Source organism: Pecten maximus, chromosome 7, assembly GCF_902652985.1.
Source record: "Pecten maximus chromosome 7, xPecMax1.1, whole genome shotgun sequence".
NCBI lineage: Eukaryota > Metazoa > Mollusca > Bivalvia > Pectinida > Pectinidae > Pecten > Pecten maximus.
The window spans coordinates 13,378,899-13,399,243 of NC_047021.1; the positions used below are offsets into that span (position 1 = coordinate 13,378,899).

The window sequence follows — 20,345 nt, forward strand, 5'->3', positions numbered from 1 at the left end:
GGATTTCAAAATATAAAAGCATTTCTTGTTTTGTCGCTCTGATTAATTTTGGTCATAAACATGGTACATGTTAGAGCGCGTTTCTCTTTGTTATTTATTTAGTAAATCTGGTACATCTAGAACGACACGATGTACATTCTATGTAATCAAGCAGCCCCCCAAAAAGTCCTACTGAGTTTGATCGCTGTATGGAAGCTGCGCTGGTCCCTATTATTGATAATGTATGGTACGAAGGTCGTACTTGAGAGGAGAGAGACAGCCACTACGAGGCAGAATTGCGGGGGTGCGGAATATGACTACCTAATAATTGATTATACTCGTCGTTTAGCGCTAGCCCCCAGTGCAAGCCAACAATTTGGAAGCATGCAAAGGTTCGTCCGAAAGGCGATGAGCGCACCGGCGCACTGTCCCCGTCTCAAAGGGCCACTGCGAGAGGGTCAGTATGTCAATTGATGCGATCTGGGACCATTTGGTCTTAATTAACGGAGACATATATATATATATGGTATGGACATGTATTCAGTATTTTTCATCACACAAACGAAATTCGCTCAACCGAAGCTTTATAGAAACTTCCATGAGGCCTTGTACTGACCGGTCGATCAGCTGCGGGTAAGTTGTTTTGTTACATTCTCTACATTTATAAACACAATATGTTATACCATTGCGCTAAATATCAATTTTTAAATTATAATAAATATCAAAAATGGTCTTTGATTCGACTTTAATACGTTGTATTGTGTATCTCAATATTGTCATGAGGACCAGTGAGAGTTCGTACATTAAAACTGTACTCCCAGGATAGGTTCGGGTACAGTATAATACTGGCCAGCCATTAAGTATGATGGATATCCAATTCGCGGTGATGCTGCCGTAAAAAAAAATATCTGAAGATAGGATGATATGATAAACTCCAGTATGGTATTAGATAAATCGGCTCGCATTATGTGCCAGACAAGATATACCGTAATTATCCGAAAGGTCACCTTCCAACCAAAGGTTATTCGGTAAAAGAAGCTTACTTTTGATAACGCATTAAGGAATGCTCATACATGGTATTAAAATGTATCTATAACGTACATGCCTGTATGGACATTATTAATCTCCGTTTTTCAAAGTTCAGTTCAGTTGTTTATTACTTTAAACCATTTGGTTCATCAGTACAGTGTATATATATACAGTGCAAACAAAAAACGACACAAACAATATACAGACACAACACTCACATCATATATAGTGTAGAGAGACATTACAATTTCCTACAATTACATTATCACATTAACTATATCTATTGTTTTCATATTACAGCCAATTATTTTTCTCGTTAGCTTATTCTATCATTATCACATTACATCCATGTATCACTCCCATTACTTTATTCTATCACTATCACATTATATTTATGTAATATTCTCCCATTACATTTATCTGATCATCACTTTATGTCAAACTAATATTCTCACGTTATATTTATCAATCTCACATTATCTATTACTCTCATATTAAAGTCGTGTAGGGCTCTTACGTTGCATTAATTAACTATTCGTTTTTTGATACTTAATCTGATGAACTTTGCTATATGTGACTAATTGTTTTTGTTATTTTTTTCCCAATAATTGAATAAGTTAGAACATACTAGCCATTTGAGAATAATATTTCTTTACTAGCTTGTTTCTTACATCTTTAAAACATTCACACTTTATTATAAACTGATACTCATCTTCAATATCGCCGCTATCGGATGATGTACATCGTTCAGTACTGTTGTAATGACCTATCTCAATATTTAACTGTGTCGACATACGAATTCTCGATATTTTTTCAGAATATGACTACCTATAGGTTTCGTTAAATATTTGTAAACCAAACCATCATTAATATGTTTGTATAAAGAACATTGAGACATTTCGTAGATGTAACGGAACAAATAAGACAGTCTGTATGGACTACAAAACCCTTTAAACGAGTACGTGATCGAGCATATAGTGATGTAGACATGTTTCTGTAAGGTGCTGCCTTGATAATTGGCTGAGAACATTGTCAGACAGGCACTTCTGGGATGGGCTGATCTCCATTACATGCAAGTTTTCAGTTTCTTGTATTTAATTTGTTGCATAATTACCACAATTATTCATATTGCTACCTCGAAAAATATCGTATTCTATTTTGTGTTTCGTACAAAACCTTATATTTCAGCATAACATCAGTTAATGTCTTCAGTGTTAAATACATACGTAAGACACTGGACAACGTGATCGAGTGGATGAAGTGTAATGCCCAAGTTATTAAATTAGAGATTAAGAAGTCAACCCAAAGATTAATGGAACTATAGACAGATGTTACTTTAAATGTCGTATCCATTGTAATGCAGATTGCTTCACGAGACATTTACACACAATATATCATTAACCAGGAACGCAGGTGTCGTTATTATTATTTGTACGTGTTCACCAGGTATAGATCACGTTTTTATCCCTACAACTATACATGCGTCACGACTGTCCTTGTAATAAATCCGTCACCTATTTTAGGTTTTTGCTATCTTGGTATATCTATACAATTAAGTTGACACGAAACAATTTGGATGCGGACTATTTTTTCCTCGTACAGTTTTATAATACACGTAAATAGATTTAGTGTTACACAATATATAAAAACAAATCAATAAAAAAATCTATTTTTTCACATTATTATTGATATTAATATTCCAAATTTATCACCTTATGTGTCTGACTGGAAGTTTATTTAATATCAAACTGAAATATCGAAGTAATATGTAAATCTACCTGTCATAGCCAACAGAATGCACTTTTTCATTTACTGGTTCGGATTTTAACGATAGAAGTGGGAGTAAATATAACCTTATATCTCTGTTTATTATCAAGTTTTATGTTTTGATAGTTGACTTTAAACAACACTGTACCTAAAACAAATCCAACGTGACACAGAATGTAACTATTGCAGTGTATCCGACTCCATGGTAACTATATTGTTGAATAAGAATTGTTCCTTATTATTTTACTTAAATATTTTAATTCATTTGGAGTTGTTGTTGTTTTAAATAGCTGTTGTTATTTTTTTAGATTCCTTTTGCTGTGTTTTGACATCAAATAAAATCGATCTCTGATAGAATGAGTATTTTAATTTTGTCTTGTGAATTCAGCGTTACTTTCGTTTGGTTTTGTTGGGTATGTACTTGGCCATACTCACGGCTTTTATGGACTGGTTTAGAAAGGTTGATATCAGCCGAGGTTCCGTCAATGAACAGAGAAACACATTTGTTTAAATTAAACTTAATACCGTGTTTATTTAACAGGAGATACAGGTCCCGGTGAATAAAACATATGTAACGTTCCTTAGGCTAAAGCGAAACAAAATGTAAAATGGTACAGTATTGTCATCATTTTCAACCACTAATGACCGCTTGTTGGTCTCTTTTATAAATGCCTTAATTAGTTTGCTCGAGGATTTGTATGGATCTACCATTAGTATATGTTCCTATCTACATCACAGCGCTACACATTTCCTGGTATTTTATTATTATTTTTTTTTTTTTTTTTTTGCAAAGCATTCAGCCTGTTCAGCACTTCTTATCATTGTTATACCGATGTAATTGTTATACCGATTCCATTGATGTACCAATGTTATTTTTATACCAATATCATTCCGGGCTTTTTTCATTATTTCTATTTATCTGTATAAACATAAACAAATATTCAACCTATAGATAACTAAATATTTCAAGGAATAGAAACAATGGCACTGATATGTAATCGAACAACTAATAAATCAGTCTAAAATCGATAAGACAAAAGTTAGAATAAATACGAAAGAGAAATGCCATTGGAATCTAGTTGTCGTCTTCCTTCATCAACGATCAATAGCAAGTTAAGCTGTGTCAGGTCCAAGCAATGTCAAGTTCGCTACACCAGAGAAGGTTAGTGACAACGAAACCACCAAGGTAAACTGACACGCTGAGACACGTACAACTGCGTACAGCAGACAGAAAAACTAATTTAATTTCCGATGAAATCATGGTGAAAGTCATTGATATTTCAGTATGGTCTTTCAAATATAAATTATTATCCAAAAGGTACAAGACATTTCCTATCTAGAAAACAACAACGAAACAGTTGGTCGAGTGTATAAGGTGCGGATAAAGTTTTCTGGTGAACAGCATGTACTACGATGTTGTAAGCGAATAGGGCTTTTTACTCTCCTACGCAACCGATAAACAACGTTGTATGCTTTCGACATATTGATATCACGTATATTACTGATATATTTAATCTGTAACTTATATTGTAATAATAGATGGGGAAACATTATTTATTTCGCATCTACCAGAGTATATTGGACCTAATGACATAGAACCGCACAAGTTATAATCTAAAACAATTCGCGCACTCCCATCCGGGCCAACAGGAGTGATTAATATAAGTTGGTAGAAATTGTTTCGCAATTGTGAAAAAAATTTATTATATTTTTTTTTAAATCCCTTTAACGTTGAAGAAGTGCAGTGCACTTTTTAATTGAGTAAAATAGTTACGTCGCCTATCGAGGTTGTTCTTGTTGTTTGGAACTTTAAAAAATCATTATCATTTTCTCAATGTGATAATCTCCATTACAGCGAAGAATAACACAGTCTATAAACAATTTAAAATAATTTAGCAGTAAATGAGACTTAAAAGTTAAAAAAAGAAGCTGGTTTTATGTCATTAAGAAAAATTGAACAGTATTTTGTTATTACAAGTTTTTTTTTTATTATACTATGGTGAAACGGTGAGGAAATATAAGTGTCATCGTTATAGTAAGGGATATTTCTTTATTTAAGAAGTACATGTATACCCTGAAGGGACCCATGCCCTATTTTACCGACAAAAATGATTCATTAACGGAAGCAGGCTATGTCTCCCGCTCACATTGTATATGGTAAGCAGTACAATAAAGGAATTTCCCATTAACACCAAATTGTTTAGTTTTATAACTTGAAGGCATGGTAATGTCAATGTAAATCTTGATCTAACGCCTTTGAGAAACTCCCTCCCAGAAAGGATAAAAACAGCCAAAACACAGAAATCAAAACAACAAAGGGAAAAACAAAAAATGTAATGATAAATAGGTCGGCTGTAATAACATGTTTAATATTAATAAATCGTGGATTAGTAGTGTAGCGTGCTTTGCTGCCGGATGTTGTATGTCCATCGCTGTTGTATAGATTTAACTCATAACTACACCCGTTTCACAACTGATATGCCACGTGATAAACTTCGTAACAGTGTGAAAATGTCTTTGTTTACACACCGCGGTGTGTAACCACTTCCAAAGTATCCAATTGTTCGTTTCTGACCGCCAATAATTATAATTGACTAACCTCTGACCTTTGACCACGGGCTGCATTTGCCATCGTTTGTTGATCTGCGGTCAACTTTAGCATAACTGGAGAGAGGGTGTCGTTGAGGAAAGATCGAATAACCTTTGGTTTGAGTCGCATGATATAGGAAATTCATGATGTTTCGAATGAACAAGTGTTCTATTGATAAAATACACAAACATAATGATTATCATACTATTCATTTTGCTTAATTACTGAATTTACAAATATACCACCATATACATTATAGTCATTCATCTGAAATAGATAATAAACTTTTCTTCGTTACGAACTATAATGTTGGTTCAACTCACAAAATTTAGTTGCTACGTTGGGAAAAGTTTAACTCGCTAAATATGGAGGTAAAGAAGTTACGGGATAAACATGTTCCTTAACGAGTGATGATTGTTTATCTAACTCTTGTAAGTTAGTAAGTTAAGTTTTAAATTCAGAAGAGTCACTCAAGCTAGTGTCTTTTCTAAATTTTAACCATCACTTGTTGTGGAACCTCTCTATATATTTGTTTATATATCAAAATGTTAAAATCTCACCTGACAGCGTTTTTTTTATTACATACATAAGTTCATTAAATGTACTTTAATGAGTATTGTTTTAAGATGTATGCATGTTATAATGGCAATATAATCTGGGTATCAACTCATCGCGAAGGATGCTTGCATAAAACTACTTAACTTTTCACTCAGATCATTTTGCCCAGTTTTTCTATGTTTACATCATGTCTATCATTTTTTTTATTATGGTCTAAAAGATATATTTTTTTTAGTTTTAATTCATCCACTGCCTACCATTTGTAGGTGTCGTGTTGGAGTGGCGGGGAAAGACAGTAGATATTGGCTAAACATTCTCATTAGTAAATTTGTCATTGTTGTGTTTCAGATCCAAGCATTTCTTTGCGATAGCTTTTCCATTTAGCTCAGGTACGTAAATGATTGGGGGGAAATCATGGTCACTTGTATCAACAATACACAAGTGTAGCATTGCTTCATTCTCAGAGGAGGCCACACTCCATCATTATCATTGATACTGGTGTTACAATCGATAGCTGTGAAAACAGTAGGAAATTTAACATATATTTAATATACCTCAAACAAACTATTGTTACAAAACAATCTGCCAACTAGAATCTCAGCCTCTCCACAGCAAGGAGGAGTCACATAATCATCTAAGCACCGTAAGTACACAAAGCCGCTTCCTTCAATTTAGTTTAAATCACCCTTCATCGATTGTAAATATAAATATGTACTTACGTTTTCGTGATGAGCTCTGTCTGGGATGACAGTTCCGTTATGGCGTCTCCTATGCATCAGTAATGGTATATTACACATACCTATATCGATACTTGCGTAAACAGACAGGTAGTATATGTTTTGATTGGTCTATTTTAGTTCGGACCCTTGTCTTTTTTCCAATGTATACAAGTCTTCAGCCCTGTCGCATTAATATTGATGGCACCTAAAAGAAGTTATTCCAATATATTTAAACGCACATGATTTTTCTCACAAGAACATTGTATTTTTTTATTTCACATAACTATGTAATATGTAATGAAAAACGTAAGAAAGTTTCTTTTATCTTGAACATAACTCAATAAATACGATTTTTGCGTGTTGAAAATCGGTAGGTAATAATAATAATTGTCATACTATTTATTTTGCTTAATTACTGAATTTACAATTATATCACCATAGACATTATAGTCGTTCATCCAAAGTAAACCTTCCTTCGTTTAATGATAATGAATTGATGGAAAACAATTATCGTTTTATCTCTTTAACTACATTTGAGAGAGTGAAAACAAAAGGTGTTTTTAATTCTTTTTTCATATTGAATATAGCGAAAAAAATAATACGCAGCGAATAGTAATCCTGATATCAATGAATCACTATGTATAGAAGCTCAAACAAGTTAATATGATTATACATAGTGCATCTGAATGAAATATGTATGCATTCTAATTTACCTTGTATTTAACTTCACACATGCAGTAGTAATGCGGATAAAATTGTGCATTATTTGCCTCAGACTTTCGCGTGTTTTTGTTTCAATGTTTATTCACTTTAAGCCTTACGGCTCATAAGCAGACTAAAAGATAACATCATATAATTTACAATCCTTAATATGAAATACAAATTAACGAAAAATGGACAGCATTAATATAATTACTTTAAGTATAAAGTAGATCTATAAAAAATATATCATATTGAAAATAAATATTACAGTAAGTTACAGATGTTATTACATTTCTGAGCGACAATATCGAATGGATAAGTGAGTGGAGTATACAATAATGTAGTCGGAGGATAGACGGCTATAATCTTGGTTAACCTAGAAACTGATATGAGTGGAAACAAAATATGCTAAAGATGAGATTTATTGCTTCCCTAAATTACAAAGCTCTTTCCTTTTACGTACAGACAACAGATAGATAAGTTTATATGAAGATGGGCGATTCCAGTAATACATTTTATTGAACTTCTTTCGTTGATCTTTGTAGAATGGAAATATTAAAACAAAATGAAACTCATCCTCTACCTGGTTTTGATTACAATAACGACAGATTCTTTTCGCCCTTGGAATATAGCGATACCTACCTTCTTCTACATAGAGCTGGTGAGATTACAGTCGTACTTTCGAAATAAATTTAAGATATATCTGGAATAGACCTTGTTAAATAAAATTGTAACGTATAGCTATCAATAAGGAATTTATACAAAAAGCATTTTGACGACATTTCAACAAATTCATTTCTACCTTGAATAAAATTACATATCAGACGCTGCTTAAAACAATCTAAAAAAACACCCTTTCATTATCCAGATATTGAGTAAACCAAACGTCACTGAAACCAGAAGACATTAATAAATTTCTAACTTGACAACGCCAATTACAGTTTCTGTGATTACAATCATACCATACATTTCATCATAAATTGACTTTAGAACGCAATTATCAGATTTAATTAATTTCAACGAATATTTAGTAATTCGATATTTTCTAGTTATATTATAAAGGCAGGCGTCCTAATTCAGTGTAAACTATAAACAATGGCGCGCTCTTCTTAACATTCAATATTCTTTTTTAAAAATCAACATGTACTTTCTCTACTGATTCCGCAGCATTAAAACCCCATGCTTCGCAACAATACTTAAGAAAAGAGGATGCATCAACACCAAAAACATTCAGTTTATATTCTACATTGAGGGACAAATTATTACATGTTCGACTTTGTTCAGCGATTGTTGATTGCGTTTTTGTAAAGGGTCGTTCGCTTTCCGATTTAAAAAAAACAACATAAAAATTAATATCTCTCAATTCTTATACCAAGTGGGAAAAAAATTCAAAGCAAGGTAATTCTAATTCGTAAAATAAAGCACTTTGTTGTTTTAAATGTATTGTTATTCTATAACAACGCTTGTGGAAGGAGAGAGTACATTAAAAATGATATCAATCTTTAAAGAATAATACATGTAATTATGAAATCGTTTGGTCGACATACAAATGTAAATGAATTCCTTCGTAGATCGTAAGTGTATCAGAAATCTTCAATAGTCCACCAGTACACAATATCGCTACTTCATCCTGATATATCTACCTAGTCCAAAAGTCCATCAGTACACCCGCTACTTTATCCTGATATATCTACCTAGTCCAATAGTCCACCAGTACACAATATCGCTACTTTATCCTGATATATCTACCTAGTCCAATAGTCTACCAGTACACAATATCGCTACTTTATCCTGATATACAAATGTATCTACCTAGTCCAATAGTCCACCAGTACACAATATCGCTACTTTATCCTGATATACAAATGTATCTACCTAGTCCAAGGTTTGTACTCTTATTGCGATATCAGTTCCCATTTTTAGCCATTTTTTTTTTACTATAAAACAAAAACCCAATTGAATCAAATAGAGAGTCCTACACAAAGACACATGTAAAGTAGTATCACTCTCCAGATGTTTTAATGACCTATTGCTACCTAGTGGTGCTTTTAACAATCCCTATCTATTTAGAAACAAATGATTTCACGGTTCGAAATTATAGACTAAACAGTATTCAATCTTCATTTTTACCATCCACTTTGCTTTCTTAAAATGGTTTAAGCACGCAAACAAGATCTTCTCCTTTTTGATCTATTTTTAAATCCGATGTTTCACACCAGTAAATCACCAAAAAGCACATTCCTTCTACAGTTTAAAGAAATAAAATTGAAGTACAAAATGTAGTTTACGAAACTGTGATCTTTCTAGAGTAAATCTAACTGAAACTTCAGAGTGTTCTTGTGGAAATCCCTGTGAGAATGCCTATAATTTCTCTTTCATTTGTTATCATTATATTAATCAAAGACGTACCCTTTTCCTAAATTTACAACAATTAAATCTGCAGACTGTCATTGATTTAAACTTAGGGGGGGGGGGGGGGGGGGGGGGGGGGGGGTAAATGAATATATAAATAATGATATAAATAACAAATATTCATCGATGGTTTTGGATTATCAAATAATACACAATTCAAATAAACTATTCCGTTGCCGATAGCAGAAGTTCACACTATTCACTTTTCAAAACACTCTGTTATTTCTAAAGTCCATCACATCCTGTGCCATGGTTTGCTTTCTCCGTTCGCTTCCTTGCCTCCTGGAAATCCGTTATGTGATAAACACACATAAATTTACACAGATATATATAGAGAGAAAAGGGGAATTAAAATCTATATGAATCAAGAATGTATTTCTGAGTGTTTTGGCATATCGTAACATTAACCTCTATTGATAAATCACTGCTTCCATATAGCAATAGCTGCAGATCTAGCGGTATGAAACTGTTCAGATTCCGGTACAATTCGATTCTCTGTTCAACATATTTTTTAACAAAAAGAAATGATATGTATCCTCAATAGGATGACCACATTGACAGTGACTATAATCAATCAGACGAGATCGGAAAAGGTCATTATTTAAAGTACTACAACTATTTCTTAATCTTGCATGCAATATATCAGACTTTCTATTTTCAACAGAGTAATAATAAGGTACTTTTGATATATTAGAGATAAACTTTTTAAATACTGAGTATGAGTTACTTTGCCTAGTTTCTAAATCTAGTTAGTTCCAAAGTCGAATAGTAGCAGGGAAAAACGAAATATTGGTCAAATGAAATCGGAAATTTGGTAAAGAGTAGTTATTGGCGTCTCTGAGGTTATAGTGAGAGTTTTAAGATACTAAAGGAGGCAGTAGAGTGGATAAATAGCTTGGTGTTAGTTGATTTCTGATTTTATAGAAAAGTTTTCACCGAGAACGACGCAAGTGGTTCTAAACCACTTTCAGAATATAACGAAAGTCTGCTAGCAAAAGATGGTAATCCAGTAATGTTATTTCTAAGTTAAGTTTTTCCAATTTATCTGCATCACCTAGAGAACATCCGTCCCAAACCTCGCAACAGTATTCAAATAATAGCAGAATACATGTATAAGACTTGTATATTTTAATTAAAGTTTGCCTGTTTACAATATATATGAGCTTACGGCGGATACTTACCTGTTTTGATACCTTTTTTTTTTATAATTTTGCAAAAATATATAAAATCAAGCCAAAGTTTTCGGTATTAAATGATGTACATCGTTTTTTTGTTTTTGTTTGTTTGTTTGTTTGATTGATGGATTGTTTTTTTGTTTTGTTTTTATTGTTATGTTGTAACAACTTCTGTTTAATACTTCATGCTTTTGAAGCAAATCAAATCTATTTTAATAAAAAAACATTTATATAAATACGTAAGTTGTTATGTGTTGGATTGTTTTGTTCACTCAAAGAAATGAAATCTATAGTTTAGGGTTCAAACACTGATGACAATATACAATATGTATCGGTCTAAAACCACAAAGAATACCGACATAATAACGAAATCACAATCCCATCCCAAAATCGATTAAACGAGCTAGATACATGTCCAGAGACATTACAGTGTACAACATCGGTCTAATTGTACAAGTGGCTTCGATAAGATTGTCGACCAATAGCCTTTGACATTTTAACCTAGGCATGATTAATAAAAAAGAATAATAGTTTTCTTTTTGTATAGTAGGATACACCAATTCATGACTACAGATCAGTAATTCAATGACATTTCCCCCATGTAATAATCTCGTAGCATTTTCACTTTATGTTGTATGTTTTTTTATCAATACAATTTTCAAAGAGCAAAATAATACCAAAACAAATATTTAATCACAGAAACATCTGATTTAACGAACTAACTATATATATGTTGACTATTTTCTTATAAATCAAATGGACTTGCTTCGTGGAAATAAGTGACATTTATCGTATATAATGACTTAGCTCAATTTTTCACTTGTAAAGCTTTAGGTTTTTTTTTACATAAGGATATAGCTCTGTCAGCTTAGTTTGTCTCGTTACTTTGACAAGCAAATCTTCTCTGGACTTAAATGCACTTTTTTTTCTAATGGCATAAAAAGTGTGGGGCGATAAATTCGTTAAATGATATCATTACTGTGAAGTCTGAATGTGTTAAAAAGTACATATTTCTGTTCGGTACGAAGATGCCAAATGTGTGACATCACGCCATGGCTACCGAAACTGGCCGCCAGATCAGTGACCTTTCGAATTTACTCAAGGATTATACGTAATTGGACAGATTTGAGTTGTTACACCTAAAAAATATGTTATAATATACTTGGTGCGAAAACATAAAGAGACATAGCGTGAAGCGAATTTTATAGAAATTTTAACGCAACTGTTGATATTTTTAGTCAGCGATCCATTTCACTTCTACGCAGTCATTTCTTATGGGTAATTAATCTAAGTTATAAATAACTCATTTGTCCTGCCTCAGCTTTGCTGAGATTCCAATCTTTGGTGTAGATCAATATCATATTTGTAAATGTTAATCTCCTGCTATACTTATTGTTTATCCCCTCCCCTCTACCTAATATAATCATTGCATGATCGTAAGAGGTGACTATATGGGATATTTCCTCTTCGGTAAAATTAGTTCTAAAGCAACCGCTTCGAGACATAAAAAAAAACCCAAAAAAACAGAAAAGCAATTCTCATATAAATGCTTAGATACTTGTAGTAATAATCAAGACTTTAATTGAAAACAATAACCACTAATAAAAAAAAAAAAAAAAAAAACAGCGCAGCACCTACACATGCGCACTCCACCACTTCCATCGCACTTACTTCCGTTGCACCAATTAATATAGATTTGCATCGAGACTGTCCTTAAGAAGTAATACCATGTTCTTCGTATGAGTAAGCATCTAACATTGGAATTATACATTGACAATGACCATAAGTAGAAACTCAAACATTGATACTTAACATTTACCATTATAAAACGCATAGGATGGGATACAAACCATTCACAACACACATAATGGGGATTCACACCATTGACATTACACATAATAGGGATTCACACCATTGACACTACACATAATGGGTATTCACACCATTGACACTACACATAATGGGGATTCACACCATTGACAATACACATGATGGGGATTGACACCATTGACATTACACATAATGGGGATTGACACCATTGACATTACACATAATGGGGATTCAAACCATTGACATTACACATACTGGGGATTCACACCATTGACATTACAGATAATGGGAATTCAAACCATTGACATTACACATAAGTGGGATTCACAATATTGACACTACACATAATGGGGATTCACACCATTGACACTACACATAATGGGGATTCAAACCATTGACACTACACATAATGGGGATTCACACCATTGACACTACACATAATGGGGATTCAAACCATTGACACTACACATAATGGGGATTCACACCATTGACACTACACATAATGGGGATTCACACCATTGACATTACACATAATGGGGATTCACACCATTGACACTACACATAATGGGGATTCAAACCATTGACATTACACATAATGGGGATTAACACCATTGACCATACACATAATGGGGATTCACACCATTGACACTACACATAATGGGGATTCAAACCATTGACACTACACATAATGGGGATTCAAACTATTGACATTACACATAATGGGGATTAACACCATTGACATTACACATAATGGGGATTCACATCATTGACAATACACATAATAGGGATTCACACCATTGACACTACCCATAATGGGGATTCACACCATTGACATTACACATAATGGGGATTCACACCATTGACATTACACATAATGGGGATTCAAACCATTGACAATACACATAATGGGGATTCAAACCATTGACATTACACATAAGTGGGATTCACAATATTAACACTACACATAATGGGGATTCACACCATTGACACTACACATAATGGGGATTCAAACCATTGACACTACACATAATGGGGATTCACACCATTGACACTACACATAATGGGGATTCACATCATTGACCATACACATAATAGGGATTCACACCATTGACAATACACATAATGGGGATTCACACCATTGACAATACACATAATGGGGATTCACACCATTGACATTACACATAATGGGGATTCACACCATTGACATTACACATAATGGGGATTCAAACCATTGACAATACACATAATGGGGATTCAATCCATTGACATTACACATAATGGGGATTCACACCATTGACAATACACATAATGGAGATTCACACCATTGACATTACACATAATGGGATTCACACCATTGATATTACACATAATGGGGATTCACACCATTGACATTACACATAATAGGGATTCAAACCATTGACATTACACATAATGGGGATTCACACCATTGACATTACACATGATGGGGATTCACACCATTGACAATACACATGATGGAGATTCACACCATTGACATTACACATAATAGGGATTCACACCATTGACACTACACATAATGGGGATTCAAACCATTGACATTAAACATAATGGGGATTCAAACCATTGACAATACACATAATGGGGATTCACACCATCGACACTACACATAATCGGATTCACACCATTGACCATACACATACTGGGGATTCACACCATTGACATTACACATAATGGGGATTCAAACCATTGACATTACAGATAATGGGGATTCACACCATTGACAATACACATAATTGGGATTCACACCATTGACATTACACATAATGGGGATTCAAACCATTGACAATACACATAATTGGGATTCACAACATTGACATTAAACATAATTGGGATTCACACCATTGACACTACACATAATGGGGATTCACACCATTGACACTACACATAATGGGGATTCAAACCATTGACAATACACATAATGGGGATTCACACCATTGACACTACACATAATGGGGATTCACACCATTGACAATACACATAATGGGGATTCACACCATTGACATTACACATAATGGGGATTCACACCATTGGCATTACACATAATGGGGATTCACACCATTGACATTACACATAATGGGGATTCAAACCATTGACAATACACATAATTGGGATTCACACCATTGACATTAAACATAATGGGGATTCACACCATTGACAATACACATAATGGGGATTCACACCATTGACATTACACATAATGGGGATTCAAACCATTGACATTACAGATAATGGGGATTCACACCATTGACAATACACATAATTGGGATTCACACCATTGACATTACACATAATGGGGATTCAAACCATTGACAATACACATAATTGGGATTCACAACATTGACATTAAACATAATTGGGATTCACACCATTGACACTACACATAATGGGGATTCACACCATTGACACTACACATAATGGGGATTCAAACCATTGACATTACAAATAATGGGGATTCACACCATTGACAATACACATAAATTGAGACTCAAGTATTGTCGGAATACTACTAAAATTCTCCAAAAAAGAACATACACAAAAAAAAGAAAAGAAAAGAAGAATAAAGAAAAGAACCAATCCCGAGCTTTCAAAGTCATGTCATGCATGTATTCAACAAGTTAATCTGATCCCTAAATCAACTGATCCGATTAAAAGACGGCGGTTTATATAGAGCCAGGAGAGATCCGGGCAATAAACAGAATAGCGTTGAGATAGTGAGGTTAATGGCACGTTTAAAATGTTCAGTCATAGAAATTGTTGCTTCCAAACATTGACATCGTATATTTGAATCAATGAAGACCGTATCGCATAACAAGATTCCGAACATAATACGTCGTTGTGTATAGTTTTAGGTGATACTGAAGATAACTGAGTCTCATGAAAACCGCCTACGAGAACACAATAAATTCGACTATACGAATTTTATTTATAACGCCTACACAACAAAAACTAAGACCTAGATTCACGACCGAACACGGACACTCCAGTTCCCCTGGGTCAGCGTTCACGACCGAACACGGACACTCCTGTTCCCCTGGGTCAGCGTTCACGACCGAACACGGACACTCCTGTTCCCCTGGGTCAGCGTTCACGACCGAACACGGACACTCCTGTTCCCCTGGGTCAGCGTTCATGATTGAACACGGACACTCCTGTTCCCCTGGGTCAGCGTTCACGACCGAACACGGACACTCCTGTTTCCCTGGGTCAGCGTTCATGATTGAACACGGACACTCCTGTTCCCCTGGGTCAGCGTTCACGACCGAACACGGACACTCCTGTTTCCCTGGGTCAGCGTTCATGATTGAACACGGACACTCCTGTTCCCCTGGGTCAGCGTTCACGACCGAACACGGACACTCCTGTTTCCCTGGGTCAGCGTTCACGTCCGAACACGGACACTCCTGTTCCCCTGGGTCAGCGTTCACGACCGAACACGGACACTCCTGTTTCCCTGGGTCAGCGTTCACGTCCGAACACGGACACTCCTGTTCCCCTGGGTCAGCGTTCACGACCGAACACGGACACTCCTGTTCCCCTGGGTCAGCTTTCACGACCGAACACGGACACTCCTGTTCCCCTGGGTCAGCATTCACGACCGAACACGGACACTCCTGTTCCCCTGGGTCAGCGTTCACGACCGAACACGGACACTCCTGTTCCATATGTACTCCTGTACTCTGTGCTCCTTCTTTTGGGTCCCTGGCTCAATAAAGATGAAACGAAAAGTTAAAACAATGATACCTTTCCCTGTAGCGATACTTAATCAGGGTAGGGCAACTGAGACAAGGAAACACCAGAAGTGAAACATTTCTGTATCATTTTGTCCAACGGGGAAACTCTAGATTTTATTTGGTGTAAATGCGGTCCATTATATCCGATTAAGTAAGTTTTATATTGTATATACGATATAGAAAGTGTACATAATGCAGTCGGGATTACAGATCATTACTGGCGCTAATTACAATAACAAGATATGTGAACTACCTAACCCAAGTTTAATTGTACCACAATGCCCACAAACAATGGCGAGGATTATAGAGCGGAGACGGACGAGAATTTTTATCAATGTCTTGTTGGAGGCTGCGTTAGCTACATAAGTTCAATGTAGTGTGTTGCTTTTGTGACGGAGACTAGGTTTCCGTCATTAGTAGCTCTCCCTACAGCTATATATCTACTAAAATCAAAACACTCCCTGTCCGTATCCAGAAAGACATCATCTATTTTGTGTTTTTGTGTACCTCACACAATGCGATCGTATTGTTACCAGCTCCATGTAACATAAGGTGTATGTAATATATCATAAAGTGTCGGATTTTTGATAATAGAAAATACGTTTACTAGTAATCTGTATGTGGTAGTATTTCGAGACATGTCGCTAGGCGCCATCACTGTGTTAGTCTATGTGGCAGTATTTCGAGACATGTCGCTAGGCGCCATCACTGTGTTAGTCTATGTGGCAGTATTTCGAGACATGTCGCTAGGCGCCATCACTGTGTTAGTCTATGTGGCAGTATTTCGATACATGTCGCTAGGCGCCATCACTGTGTTAGTCTATGTGGCAGTATTTCGATACATGTCGCTAGGCGCCATCACTGTGTTAGTCTATGTGGCAGTATTTCGAGACATGTCGCTAGGCGCCATCACTGTGTTAGTCTATGTAGCAGCATTTCGAGACATGTCGCTAGGCGCCATTACTGTGTTAGTCTATGTGGCAGTTTTTCGAGACATGTTGCTAGGCGCCATCACTGTGTTAGTCTATGTGGCAGTATTTCGAAACATGTCGCTAGGCGCCATCACTGTGTTAGTATAGACTATGACACCCAAATCAGGCAGCTTTACATGATTTGGATTTAAATATTTTGACACTTTTTTGGCGTGTGTTTTTATGAGATTAATGTATGTTATAAACGTAAACGTAGATATGATTTTATTTAGGGTAGACATTTGCGGTAAGATTAATTTTAGATTAGCTTTACCGACAACGTGATTTGTTTGACATTGGTTTTAGGAAACTTGTTTTACGTAACCCTTAAATTAGTTCATTTCACTTCTAGGCACAATGTAGGAACTATGAGTCATTGGAATTTTCTACAAGAGCAGACGCTATATTGATGGGCAATGTTAAAATAGTTTGCAATTGTGGTACTGCTAATACATCTTTCTTTGTTGAATAAGATTTCTACAATTGCATATTTATTTTTTGAACTTTTTTTTCGTCCGATTTTTAAATATTCTAACATAAAGCCTATGAGAAAAATTCTTAAGTAAAATTATTCTTTTGAACAGAAATTGTATATAGTATGTTAGACCTCACAGCCTTATTTCCATGTCCTGCCAGCAAAATGTTAGATTACTTTAACAAAAACGATAGGTTTGGACTCTTTAATCTGTAACTAATCTTCTATTGCCTTGTTTCAGATAAACCCAAATCGGCCTGTTTACATCTGCAGACCCAGATGCGAAACGTTTGAAAAGCGTCCCTGTAACGTCGATCACGTGCTGCCACTTTGATTACCTGAATATACGTTGCTATGCTCTACACGTGTGCCTATTCATATCTACTTTACCTCGTCTACGTGTGGCTATCGTTCTACCTGCACGCGGTGGTATTGTCCGCGGGGGTTGGGGATACTGTGCGGAGGCGATTATCCAATGCCAGTGTCAGCAAGAATTTAAAGCAATATGTTATGCAAAGTTCATCACACGTCTTTCACTTTTCTGATTCGCCTAAGAAACGGACACATGAATGGACCAATGGCTACTTCAGGAGGACAAAATCCAGTAACAGGTTGCAGTTGCTCAACGCGTTGGAGTCAAACGTTTTGTTCGACGGTGCCGACAAAAGAAGTCCTCCGCGCCAACAGCGGGTTTTTGTGTACGGTCACGACGATAGGCTAGCGATTGATCCCTCTAGAGTAAAACACTACCCCTACTTCAACATCGTACGACTTTTAGGCAGCGGCGTCGGCTGTACGGGCACTCTCCTCACACCGACCTATGTCCTTACGGCCGCGCACTGTGTCCATGATGGTGACGCTTTCAAACCCAAATTAGGAATGCTCAAGGTTTTTATACCGCACAGTCACGGGGATCTGGTACGTTTTATCAGTAATATTAGCGTACCATCCCAGTGGGGTAAGGCTGGTGCTAATGCCAAACGGGCAAAGTTTGACTATGCAGTCTTGCACCTAAACCTGGCTGTGTATGGCCGTCATGACTTCATGCCTCTGCACGTGCCGAGTCAAAGACTTATAAACGAGGATCTGTACTTCCTAGGGTTTCACTACGACACAGCGTCCATGTCCAAAACAAAGTGCTCGGAATCGCTGAAGCATCTGATGTACGGTAATAATGTCCTGCTGAGTCAGTGTGACTCCAGTGTGGGCAATTCTGGAGCAACACTCTTTTACGAGAACCCGCGTACACGCGAAAGAAAAATCATTGGCTTGGTGTCAAACACAGCTGACTTAAGTTGGAGAAAATCAAATCGCTGGTATCGCGTAACCTATATCACCCTGCTCACCCCAGACAAAATAAAGGACATATGTGACATGGTGTTTCCGGAGGGGAGGGAGTACAACGTTTGTCCTCCATTCACGTATCGAAAGTACTCACGTGAGTCTATGATGTGGTAGTCACGTGACTGATTGCCATGGTTACTATGACAAAAGCGTGTAATAGTTCTATATGGAATGTTTGAGAATAATATTTAGAAAATGTATTGATTCGCTTCACTTGAAAGCTCTAGAGTTGATTAACTTAATATGATACAGGTAAGGATGTTGTACAACGGAATTCGTAAAGATAATACTACGGTGATGGCTTTTTATCAGAAACAAGGTTATCACTTGTGAATGAACTCAATTGGACAAAAACTGTAGGAAGAAGGATTAGTTAAATCTGGTGTGTGTAATATGTGTCATGGCGTTCGGGGTCATGAGAACAGAATTAAAGAAAACTGCCACCTTCATGTGTTTTTTCCTTTATTATATTGACTAATTTTGTTATTAAAAATAAGGGTTCAGTCATACTTATTCTATCCAGGACCAGATTAAACGTACAATATTATTTGAAAATGGAAGACCTATCAGGGTCCAATATCGTTACACAGGACGTTGCTTGTGCTATTCGGGATTATTGTTACATCGGACAAGGCTTTATATAAGCTGTGGGCAACAAACAGCATTCTGACAGACACTGTACATAGGTCTTCCGTCCTTGAACGTACGAGTATCCTTAAAGAGCGCGTCTGCTACTCTGATGTGTTACCGTAGCGTGAATGATAAAACATTTACTCGGAGAGGTAGCACCTCTTTCACAGAAATCTTAAGTAGCAGACCAACTGCTACGAGAATCTGTATTCACAGAGGAATTACCATAAATGGCTCTTACCCGAGCGTGGCTGCTACGATACATGTACCTCAATTAAAGACGGTTTGCAACAAGGCGGAGGCTATTCCCAAGAGAACATGCATAGTGTAGATGCTCAAATCATACACTATTCACAGATTTCGGAAATAGCGCGTCTGCTACGATAGACACGTC

At 35.9% G+C, this 20,345-nt stretch overlaps 1 protein-coding gene across 2 annotated transcripts; it reads left to right on the forward strand.

The window, feature by feature from the left end:
* Positions 1 to 334: 334 nt before the first annotated feature.
* Positions 335 to 19,770, forward strand: LOC117331666 (serine protease 23-like). Of its 2 annotated transcripts, XM_033890495.1 has the most exons (3): positions 335 to 612; positions 6,272 to 6,312; positions 18,219 to 19,770. In XM_033890495.1, the coding sequence occupies exon 3, from the start codon at positions 18,332 to 18,334 to the stop codon at positions 19,433 to 19,435; it is 1,104 nt and encodes a 367-aa protein (XP_033746386.1). In that variant the 5' UTR covers positions 335 to 612; positions 6,272 to 6,312; positions 18,219 to 18,331; the 3' UTR covers positions 19,436 to 19,770. The 2 variants fall into 2 exon arrangements, with proteins under 2 accessions (XP_033746386.1, XP_033746385.1); XM_033890494.1 differs by lacking the exon at positions 6,272 to 6,312.
* The last annotated feature ends 575 nt before the right edge of the window (positions 19,771 to 20,345 follow it).

Excerpts from the sequence above, each read along its gene's own strand:
- LOC117331666 (XM_033890495.1), top strand. The coding sequence starts at position 18,332 with ATGCTCTACACGTGTGCCTATTCATATCTACTTTACCTCGTCTACGTG.